At 35.9% G+C, this 12,553-nt stretch overlaps 1 protein-coding gene across 7 annotated transcripts in view; it reads right to left on the reverse strand.

Annotated features, from left to right (window-relative positions):
• The window catches only part of LOC138314333 (solute carrier family 23 member 1-like), a 36,205-nt gene that overhangs the window by 20,242 nt on the left and 3,410 nt on the right, over positions 1 to 12,553 (reverse strand). For 2 of the 7 annotated variants that reach the window (XM_069254618.1, XM_069254617.1), the window contains exons 2-6: positions 12,210 to 12,337; positions 8,541 to 8,689; positions 1,926 to 2,980; positions 1,690 to 1,726; positions 577 to 720 (exon numbers count right to left, since the gene is read on the reverse strand). In XM_069254618.1, coding sequence (XP_069110719.1) covers positions 577 to 720; positions 1,690 to 1,692 — 147 coding nt within the window. In that variant the 5' untranslated portion in view covers positions 1,693 to 1,726; positions 1,926 to 2,980; positions 8,541 to 8,689; positions 12,210 to 12,337. Of the gene's footprint in view, positions 1 to 576; positions 721 to 1,689; positions 1,727 to 1,925; positions 3,535 to 8,540; positions 8,690 to 12,209; positions 12,354 to 12,553 lie in introns of those variants that run through there. The other 5 variants (XM_069254621.1, XM_069254622.1, XM_069254619.1 and 2 more) reach the window with 5 other exon arrangements.

Consider the following 12,553-nt stretch of genomic DNA (forward strand, 5'->3'; position numbering starts at 1 on the left):
TATCAATCTATTTGGAATGGTCAACTCTTGTAATCTGAAACGGGAATGGTCCATAAAATATTCGAAATATCCCCAATATGTATGATAACTGAATATTTTCTTCATTCCACATTGCACTTAAACAACAGCTTTTAGACAGGAATTAATCATTGAAAATGCTCCACCGCCGACAGACCATAATGATACTCATCATTTGAACAACAATTAGTGTTAAATCGTGTATATATATGTCAAATTAACACAAAAATAATATAAAATAATTTATTTTGCTTTTGGTGCATGCGTAATCAGTGCTTCATTCCATATAAGATATAGTGCCACAGATTTTTTTCGGGATGCAATTAATTATTTTTCATATATTTATCTTGAAGTAAAATTAGAAGCTCAAACTTACTGGTGTAAAGTTAGTAACTTATGTAATTGAAGAAAATACCAAATCGTCTGCTCTTGCTTTTGATAGTGAAAAAATACCATTTGTCAGCGGTGGAGCATCTTTAACTAAGTGTAAGAACAAAACGAGACAATAGAAACTTCAAACACCAAACGTCAATGGCGGCGCGGACGGCTTGCCCTTACCTGAAACCCTAAAACGATGCAGAGGTACCATGGCGGAACCTCGTCCACTGCATACAGGAGATCACGTGACTGCTTGTCTTCACCGGAAGGTGTATCAACTTTGACCCCTCCCTCCTCAACGTTGTTGATGTCTCTTTTTTCACTCTACAAACAAAATAATTTCATTTTAAAAATCCATTGCCTATACTATTTAACTCCTTTGACCTTTAATGAAGATCAAGGTCATTGGTATGGACTAACACGGTAGTCCTTCGTCCCAGCATGTTAAGGGTCCAATATCACCCCTTTACTTTGCATATACGGAAAAGAAGTCATTTAAATATTTATTTTATTTTATCCCTATGACCTTGAAAGAAGAACAAACTTGGTACTTCTTTATCCCAGTAGTTTACGGGCCTAATACAAGGTCTTTAAATGATTCTTAGATTTTGAGAAGATTTCGTTTGTGACCTTGAATGACACTCCATGCCACCGATTTGAACAAATTTATTTATCTATATGTATCTTCCCTGGGCATTGTCTCCCTTTATCATATTAAACGGCGAAAACATTTGACTTTTCTAGTAGTTTCAAAGACAGTACACCATCGAAAAGCACACAGTTTCTTAAATGACCTAGACAATTTTACTTACGTTGCTCAGGCTATGACGTACAAAATACGACGTAGCCATAATGTGTAGTGGAATTTTTTAATCTTAACATAAATCTTTGTTTTATAGGCCTATTGGATATAATTATACACAGTTGGTTATTTGTTTAGAATCTGTTAATGTTGTACAACATAAACCTCTATAGTAAAGTCACAGTAACCTGACACCCACATCCTCAAAAGAGAAAAACAAACAACGCAAATACCATACATATCCACAAAATCTGATAAAATGTCTGCTTTCTCTCGCATGCACAAAATATCTTTATCGCATCAGCTATTTCAATGCCCGCTAACCTGCTAACACAAATATGAGGGCTCTGCAATTCAACAGTTTTCAGTGATAAGGAACATCTAGGTCAAACAAACACGTGTACGTATATGTATACAGCTAGTGTATGCTAAATAGTATATATATATAGTACCCTGTAGTACATGTATTTGCATTGTACTAAATAACTTACCATAATGAATCTCCTCTTCTAAATTAATCTTTAAAGTCTGGAAGAATAAGAAAGGTTTGTACATCACATTTACTTCAAATTAAACTTGCACACACAAATCATTTATTTAGACACGTGTCCGTCTATCCCGCTGAACACCTCCAAATGATATCTACATGCATGTCAAAGGTAGGTTTTGTTAAAAGGATATAAAATAGTAAGATCGTAATCCCTGTATTTAGTGCACAAGTACTTACCCCCACTTCCGGTAATTATATCTCACAAAGTCTAATGATCTGTGTCCAGTCCTATCCCTATGTCCACAGGAAACACTCGGTATAAGCCCTGTCCATTAAATTACATTTCGTGTGTACACATTTACAAAAGAAGAAAGCGTGGTAGCAAGGCGTCTGGCCCCCTATGCGTATGGTCAGCGAGAGCGTGCGTGTGCATCGCCCGTAGCTTCGCTACTCAAGCCGAAATTACTCAAGCCTAAGTTACTCAAGCGCATCCATTACTGCCCTTCTTACGGAGATTTGCAGGGGAAGTTGTTGATTTTACTATAAGTATGTGTCCTAAGTAATCAGAAAGCTCTACAGGACATTGTTTAGGCGACTGAGGAAACTGCAGTGGAACCACTGATTTTGGTCGTTATATCAAGGTATGACATCGTCTGCCGACATGAATTTACCAAATGACCTAACTAAGATATTCATAAGTGGAACGTAGTTTTACATGATTTATACTAAATTATTTATCCATATTGAATACTGCGATAAAGTTATCTGGTCTTAACAAAACAAAAACAAAAAACATTTTAACATGAATCCCCATGTACAGTGATAATTTATTTATAATTAGAGTTTGTTTACCATGGACATATAAAATAGAATACCGCTGGAAAAAATGAATAAGATATCGTTGTATCATATCGAATGATTTAAAAAAATAACTGATACGCTGGTATCTAGACTGGTCACCAGACCCTAAGTTTTTGATAAGCCCCTAGTTTTGAACTTATATCAGACATGCAGTACAGATAAAAGTAATCAAACCAAATTTAAATGATTTTTTTTAAATACTCTAGAGAATGGCGGCCAGTCTAACTGGTAGCATATATACATGTACCAATCATTATTTATGTGTACTATTGCCTCGTGTGTATAATACACAACCTACCTGCTTGGTTTCGTTGTCATGTAAAGTATATCTATCTTATATGATCTTCACGATACATTGATGTATTATTATTGACAAACAATCCCAAACGTCATATCCGGAATCAACATCCGCCTCGTGTGTTACACCACTCCTGAAATTAACATCTCTGGTAAATGTCCTTTTGACATGAACGTGCGATAAGTACAAACGCTGGTCATGGTTGAAATAAAAAGTTTGCTGGATACACGTACATTCGTTTGTTACTGTTACAATATAAACGTCAATCATGTCAACATGTCAACGTCAAGTTTGGAGTCAATCATTTCATATTGTCGTAGCGCGCAATTTGAAGATTCGTAATAGATAGTTGCTAGTGATTAAAGATAAAAACACGGAGGAAATTTGCAGTTTAACAGCATTTTAACAATAGGCTCACAGACTTAAAGGTCACCTGAGTTCTGATACAGATTGATACAAAACGTGTAAACACTAGTATTGTCACACAATCCGGCTCTTCAAGTCAGAACAATTTATACATGTATAGTGGTTTCAATATGTGGCAACAGTCTAAACCTGACCTTTTAATCCACGAAGAGTATTTGATTTCATCACATATGTGAATTCAGAAGAAGATATGAGATATTAGTCTTTTTGACCCCTTGTGTCCCCAGGCCCAAGAGGGAAACGGAGGGCCAACGTTAATTAAACGCTATCTCTATAATTTTGACTCATGATCAGTTCCTCTGGAAATTGACCAAATTAGTGTTAAAAAATGTCATTCACCTGTATATTAACTGAAGCAAGTAATGACCCATTCCCAGGGTAAAATCTGAGGTCCTAGGGCCATGAAATCTTCAAGGGATATAGAGGGTAAAATTACTTTTCAATCTGTGAAGAATATTTGATTCCACCTATTTTTCGCCCACCCAAAGGCCTCTGGGGATATGGAACATATTGAATTCGCGTTATGCATTAGGAGATTGGTTTGTGCAGATTTTCAGTGAATTTGCTTCATTAATTTTAGAGAAGTCGAAAATGTAAATTGTTTATGGACACACGACGCATCACAACGAACAAAATGCTATAAGAATATGTCATTTGAGACTAAGTCTCAGGTGGCATAATAAATTAGTATATATATATATATATATATATATATATATTTGTTGAGCTATTTTAAGCGTCTTCAAAAAACGCCAGTTGTCTGATCCAATGATAGTGAAATGTTGTCGAGCGCCAGCTGCCGTTGGGCGAGGAGGACTGTTTGGGTAAGATAATATTCACATGCACCAGTTAAGAAGTATCTCATTTCTTAAACCAGTTAACAGCTGATAAGTTAAAGTTGAATCTCGCTATCAACATTTGGTGCCAAAACACGTACTACAGTTTAATAAATCTTTCTTCGGGAGAGAGTGGGGCGCTATATACATGGGACACACGAATTTTCATCCTGTCACAATTTTACAACATAACGCCATTTCTAACAGTGATACTGTTTCTCACATTGGTCTATACGAACATAATTCGTACTAAAACTGATTTCTGCACCGCATGCGATAGTACCAAGCGAGAAAACGGCATGTTACCATAGTGATTCAGAAAGCGAAACCGTACCTTGGCTGAATCTTTACATACAATATGTATTTCAATAAAGAAGACAATTTCTTCCTTGTCTTCCTTTATCTTAATCCTAGGATTTAGTGTTTGTTTTGTTTAAATGTCATTTAATAATGTGCCGGATTACCCCGATAAATCCAACGAAGAAATTGGCAACTGTTCCAAGCAGGTTTCGAACTAGCTTACCCAGAGGTTGAGGACAAGAAGCAATGCCTCTGAATACCCATGTGTTGTAAACAGACTGTAACATCTGTACCAGTCCACAGTTCACAAGTAATAACTCAAATCAAAGACTCGTTTAACTTTGGCTCAATTACAGCTGGATGTGCAGTTCTTATCAACTGTAACGCTACCAATTTTAAACGAGCGCAGGGGTAATTAATTAATGGATTACGATGGACTCCACAAGGATATGTCAGGACAGAACAAGATTGAGATGGGAGCTGCAGATAAGGCGGATGATTGGGCCCCCCCTCCTCCCCCAGTCATCCGCCTTTAGGGGGGTATGTTAGGAGAGTCAAGAAAACTATCATCAAGCTCCAGTTGTTTAGGATTGATCAAGTTGAGGATTAACCTGAAAAGATTTTTATGTTATGGTCTTTATGCACATTTTGCCCCATAACATTAAACATCATTTAAGTTCATCCTTAAAATCAATCTAATCCAGAATTATTCCAAATTTTAAGAAGAACTCTTTTCTCTAAGATATCACTACGCTATTTTACTATGGATACAATGTCATTACAAACGACGACACAATTCGCAGGTTATAAACCAATAAACTGTAGTTTAAGCCAATGGGAATGCTCGTTACAATTAGCAAGATTGACTTATGAATATTGAATAGTCATAATGATGCGCAAGTTCATGGCCGTATCCAATCATAAATGGGAAAGCCTCATTTCCAACAAAGGAAAGGGACATCATTAAAGACGCCAATCTAAGGCACTTGATAACGCTATAATAAGGAAATAATTGAATTTGTCATTCATGTATATTGTGTATTTCGTGAATCATTGAATAAAAAATAAAATACAACTCACTCAATTTAAGTTAAATCCACTTTCAGTTTCTCTTCATTCTTAATTGCTGACTAATAATTATGTTTCATATTTAAAGCTACTAATGCTTTACATTTTATCGTTGAACATAGAACCCAAGCGTTACGTAACTTATTACTATATATAGAAACTTAATTTTCTCTTAAAAAATTAAAAATACAGACAGGCAATTTATTTAAGGAATGCATTAAAGTCGGTAAACTGTTTGCTATCGGTATGGCATATACTGGTTAAAATCTCCAAATTGAAAACACTTTAGGCTATTAGATTCACAGAAATCCGATCCCTGAAATGTTTTCATAAGTTCGATCGTGAAATACAAACCGACATTTATCACACATGCGAATATCGGATTAATGTAAAACGTTTGGTATCTGTTTTCTACGATGGCCGACAGGAGCCTGGCAAAAAGATATGAAAAAGCTGTAACGCTTTTTATCACGGTACAGTTTTTTCACATGTTTGTGTACCATAGATGGTAAAAAACATATGAAAGCATGGTACACAAAGATGTGAACGCAGTATTTATGTGAGCAGTCACTTTTATATCTTTCTGTACCAAAAGAACGGCCTAAAACAGCCATGGTACAGAAACATGTAAAAGGCGAGAGACTCAAAGGTTACTGAGTTTGACAAATGACTTCCTAATAAAGCTGTCAACAGTTAGATTGCATACACCTTCATGGAAAACACCATAAAACAATTAGACAAATACGATAATCGTGGCAACCATATCTCATTTATTTGTCTACATTATAAGAATGACCACATCATACAGGTTCTATTTAACATTTCTAGGCCCCAAGTTCACCCGAAAAATAGCAGAATAGTTTCGTTTCTGGTTTTCCTCAGAAGTGCTCAACGACATTTTATGCTTGTTGTGATCAAACTCCTGCTGTTCGTGGTCAGGTCAGGTCATGGCGTTTGATAACAACATTCCAATGCTCATTTCACGTCTTTGTGTACCACGGTTTCACGTGTTTCTGTACCACTGATGGGACAAAAAGATGTGAAAGCTCAGACCCTTTCATAGGTTTTTGTACCACGCTTTCACATGTTTTTGTACCACTGATGGTACAGAAAGATGTGAAAAGTAGTCGTTTCACATGTTTATATTTACACTTGCTATGCTTGGTCACTATACGCTAATACTAGCCGATTTTGTTTACCATAACTGCATGGTAACATTGAACTTTGAACTTGCGTAAGGAAATGTTCTGTGCAACGTAAAAGGACTACTTTTTAAAAAAAAAACACATGGCTTTGTTTACATTTTGACGCAACATTACGTGTATATTGTTGTTTTTTCATAGAATTTTGGAAAAAAGTAACAATATATACATGTTTTATATTTATATATGATTCAAACAATTTTTAAATTAACAATTGTATAAAGAAAACGGAAAAATATCCCGACCGGGGCGACGTGCTTTCATTTTTGTTAAAAATGATGGGTGTCAAATGTAAACATTACCTCTGTGCCTATGTTCGTCCTACGATCGAGTCTTTGGGTAGACGGGTGTGAGACCCTGTGATAGAGGTCAGTTATAAACATATCCTCTTGTCTTTGTTCTTTGAGTATTTAATCATGTGTATTATAAAACATGCACCGCTAATAATCCACGTGTTGACAGTTCCGCGTCACCACAAATACATTGTATCCATCGAACACAAGTGAATTTGTTTTATCTATCGATGGCAATATGGATCTAAGCGTAGATTATATAATCACATGGCTCCCAAGGATGTAAAAACGTCAAGTCAGACGACAATTCAAACACATTGAGCTACTTGAAAATCGGTATTTCCACAACTTCGGCAAACTCCAGTGTGTAAGCGTGCGTCAGCTTCGCCTCGCTGCACAATAACGGTCACCGAGTTCACACATGTGGCCGTGTACAAATTCTTTATGTTATTACGCTATATATTAACTTTTAGCAAAATTGAATATATATTTACAGTTCTGATCTGATTAAATAAAATTATCTCTGAAATTTACTTTGTTTGTCATGTTTATTTTACACTAAAATATTGAACTTTTTTGTCGTCGCGGATGAATAATTCTACCTTACGTGAAGCGTCATCATTCGCTGTTCAATTAAGCTCCTCCCACTTTTGACAGTATGTAATTACGTCAATTAGACGATTTTATTAGCGATATAAATAAAAAGTCGTTGGATCGCTAAATATCGCAATAGGACACGACATGAATACACCCATTCCTTAAGCACACAATCACCACATGTTTTGATAGGACGTACATTTGATAAGTCGTATAACACCAGCAGTTATTTTCGTAACACTACTGCACCAAGTCAAGGCTGCATAATATCATTAGAGTAATGGAAGTCCTGTCGTAAAATGTAAATATTGAATAATATAATATATATCATCTGTTGGTTCTCTAGGGCTAGTTGTTTAGAGAGAGAGAGGGAGAGAGAGAGAGGGGGGGGAGAGAGAGGGAGAGAGAGAGAGAGAGAGAGAGAGAGAGAGAGAGAGAGAGAGAGAGAGAGAGAGAGAGAGAGAGTCCGATCGGCTACCACTAGAGAGAGTTGAAGGTTAAGAAGGGAACGTGCTTATTCCGCACATATTAACTTATTTGTTTTAAAAGATTAAGTTACGCTAGACAAAAAACATACGCCAGGCAGACTTGTAAACATTGTAACCTACCCGGGGTACATTTAAATGTGAGTGTTGTTTACTATCTTCTAAAGAGGATAATTTATTACAAGATCTACCTAGATGTGACGTCATGACAAATACCAGCGTAGCTAAACATTTTCAATGTTTACATTTGTCTCGAATTGTTTTATCACACTGTTGTTTTTTAAATAGGTAAATCAACGCATGTGTGTATTATACCAAATATACTACCAAAATGTCGACTAAGAGTCGGCCAAATGTGAAAAAAATTGTATTTGATATCAATAATTGTATAAAATTGCTTAAATATTTTTTCCACCATGCAAAACTTCATAAATGTCGGTGTCATATACATATACAAAATGAACATTAATGATAATTTGAACTTACCGTGAATGTTGACCCACTCGATCTTCACTAACTACCGAACTAGTGTTTATAAATTCGGCGGAAGTACCCTATTGGCAAAGCTCAATTCAATTTCCGGTCTCCATGTGCGTAAGTTCTTCCGGATTTATCTTGTCAGAGTAGCATGTGACCTATAAAGAGTGGTATCATGTGACAAATTAGGGCGGTTTTTTTTCACGTCGAAAGTCATTTTGGCATAGAATGTTTGGCATTAACACTGGTTCAGGTAATCGTGATTTATGCACGGTGGAATATTTCTGCCATCAAGTTGCCCACATGCGACTTAACAATGTCGACATTATCCAGACTTTATGTCGACATAATATGAAAAGATGTTAACATAAACATAAGAATATGTCGCCTTACTAAATTTACATGGCGTCATAATAAATACAAGATATTACTCGTTTAATATAGGAAGTCGAACAATCGACTATTAGTGGTGTTATTGCTCAGAAGTGACACCCACATGTCAGTTATTTTTGCCGGCATCTTGAATAGTGCGTGTGCACCGAAACAGATTACTAAGAGAGAACGCGCGTGATCTCGCAGATGTTGACATATTTCATTACGTCGTAAGTCGGCAACTCGATGGCAGACATATGCCACCATATTTATCACTTGATGAATGTTTTATAACCTATTTCATTTTGGGAGCTTAAGCCAAACAAGAAGTCATGGTGGCATGCATAGCTCACCAATTTGATCGAGGACATAGAGTTCTGAGTAGATGTGTCAGTTATTTAATTTCTTAGGGCGCTAAATCCTAAATGATATAGTATTTTTCCTGTTTCACATCTCTCTTCCGTTTTGATGGATATTACCAGTAAAGGTTATATAATAATAAGATGGAGATCTCAAATTTCATAGAAATGTTGAAAGCCTAAAAACAAAGTTCCAAAAGCTGAATCCAGTTCAAGGACAAAGCCTGACCTCTAAAGTGAAGTGTCTTTTAAACTATAACCAATTTTATTCTAATGAACCCCAGCCCTTGGCCTCCGAACCCTTTAGTATCAGACGTACGGTTAATAAAAATGTAACCCCTTCGACAACAGAAGGTTTGTACTGTTACGAGTTAGGTACCAAATCTTTTTCCTTCCTACAGCAGACGATATGTTTTATAGAACTACTCATAACTTTAAAATTTTCTCTACCTTCCATGTGTAACCCGAATACGCCCTTTATGGCATGGCCTAAGACAGTTAAAACGTTATAAAGAAAATGTATGCCGAATGAGATAGTTGGTGAATCCTCATGGAGATTTATCAACGACAACGATTTATGGGCGTTCGTGTTTTAAAAAGGACCAATGCGTACTGTATTTGATATGTTACATTGTCCAGAATTTCGATGAGATAGGCTGCGATGAAGTATACAATTACCTTTAATTTATATTTTTTTTTGTGCTATATCGGAAAGACAAAAATAAGGCATCGCTATCAATTAAGTGGATGTGCGAATGAGCTGTGAATGTGAACTCTAAGGTGTGTGTGTGGGGGGGGGGGTCATCTCAAAATTACCTAGCATAACCACGTGAGCGATGCGATGCAGGCCCTCTAGACCTCTTATTTTCACAAATTATCAATTGTATATACATAATAGCTTAAAAACATAATATAGTCATTTAATAGTTCGTTTACCGATGCAGAATAATGTATCGTGTATGGATCAATCGATGACAGTCCGGAGATGCAATATATCGTATACTGTTAAATAAAACAAATTACATGTTCATACACACGTAAAACACAAAAATCCACAAATCTATAACACAATGTTCCAGTTTCTTAATTTTCTATGGTTTCGCGTCTACAAGTTAAAATAGAGGCCTGACAGAAAAGTAAATAAGATATTTGCCTCACTCATCAAGCCAAATGCGTTTTCTCCACCTAGATTCATCGCTGGATTTTAACCGAAATTTCTTCACAACATGCATATGCATATCGGTATGTCGTATGTTCTTTGAGCGAACCGACCACAAACAAGAAACTAATTTTGACAGCTCCTACAAATTGTTTCGTCGCCGTTAAGAAAATTGGAGTTGCTAATTTGATTGGTCAATTTAAAAAGACATCAAAGTGATCCCATGTGAGATGCTGTCCGATCCTCTTTGATACGCTGTGAGAATACGGATTTGGTTTTAATATAAGATTTGATAAAAGTTCACGGCAAAAGTGGACAAAAAGATAAGTGGTATTATAAATTGTATATTGCCACCTTCGCGTTTTTAAAAAGAATTCAACATCATGAACTGACACATTTAACTCGCTGAAAATTTTTCGATGATTTGAAGTTAGACGGACCATCTTTAAAAAGGCGCCGCGGTGGTCGAGTGGTTTTAAAAGATGTCAAGCCTTCCACCTCTGGGTCGCAAGTTCGAATTCCAAGTGGGGCAGTTGCCAGTTACTGACCGCGATTGATGGTTTTTCTCCGGGTACTCCGGTTTTCCCCCACCAACAAACCTGACACGTCCTTACATGACCCTGACTGGAAGTTAAACTAATAAAACTCTAAACCCATCTTAAAACGTTCAATTACTAAATTGCACATAATGATCAACGAAACGTTTCGTTGATTTCGATACACTGGGTCTAGACAGTGCATATATACTTGTAATTTTGTTGATGCTATCACTAACACATTTTCAAGTTTTTAAAAACATTTCTAATTATACATTTTAATGGATCTGGTGCACTATAATCAACTGAACGAGTCACTTTCGATATCGTCTGCTACATACATTGAGTATTGAATTGTGCATTGAACGAATCACTGCACATGCAAGATGGAATGTGGCAAACATATTTTGACAAGTTAAAATAACTACATATATAATACAATTTTAAGACTTTGTGAGACTAATGGCACTGTTAATAGTATCATAGGGACTTCGTTGATGAAGAAGAACGTATTCTTGATATATGTAACGATCTATTGCATCCATGGTAGATAAATGTTTGTTTACATAACTACACTGGTGACCCCAATAAGCATTCACAGAACGATATACACATGTATATGTTGATGTTGTAAAATGTGAAAACACATTGGTTCTACAACTCCAGCTGAATGGGACAAATGTAAGTAATAAGCAACAGTCTGCTGACCGCTGAAGAAGTGTAAAGTTCATCTCCATGTATACAGAAACATAATACATAAAATTATACAATATTTCGCACTATGTTATAATTAAACTAGAAACTATATAATTACGGAACATATGCCTAACTCAATGGATATTATTTGTGCTTACTGTATATATTACTGTACTTTGAACAAAGGTGCACTACTCATTTTTAACGTGTTATGTATTTAGCGATGGACTAGAGTTAGATATTTACAAATTGATTCTGTACTCTACAGTAATTATATTCTATTCAGACATGCGGGTACAGAGATATTTGATCATACTTGAAATAAATTGTAAATTTTATCTTAAAGCAAGTTTTGATACTTTATATAATCATCATTTAGACTAAATATGCTTTCATATGTATATATCAACATTACCTTTTACGGGAGAAGACGGATTTTAAGTTTAAAACTTGTGACTAATCCTATTTGATGATGGCCACACGTAATGCGTCAATGTCTCTGGAATGTCACATCAGCATACAAATATCATCATACCGACGAATACAGCATACCTACCTGACAAACGGCGTTAATCCTTATTAAATCATGCTACTTGAGGAGTCGTTTCGTAATCATTTGTTGTTGTAGTTTTGTAAGAGGAGCAGTAGAGTTTGAACACCCGCAGACCTCGTCAATGTCAGTGTCTGAAAATTAAAATATAGATGCGGATTTTTTTGTTGATATGCACTCAGTCGTGTGAAGGCGACTTTCGCTTGATTTCGGGGTGTTTAAAATTACATACCTAATTCAGTAGTGTTAAATACAAGAGAGTGTTAGGTAAAATATCGGCGACGGAAAAGACCAAGAGGGACAAAACCAATACAACAAAAAACCAAAACTGATTGGAAAGCAAGAAATAA

Source organism: Argopecten irradians, chromosome 2, assembly GCF_041381155.1.
Source record: "Argopecten irradians isolate NY chromosome 2, Ai_NY, whole genome shotgun sequence".
Lineage (NCBI taxonomy): Eukaryota > Metazoa > Mollusca > Bivalvia > Pectinida > Pectinidae > Argopecten > Argopecten irradians.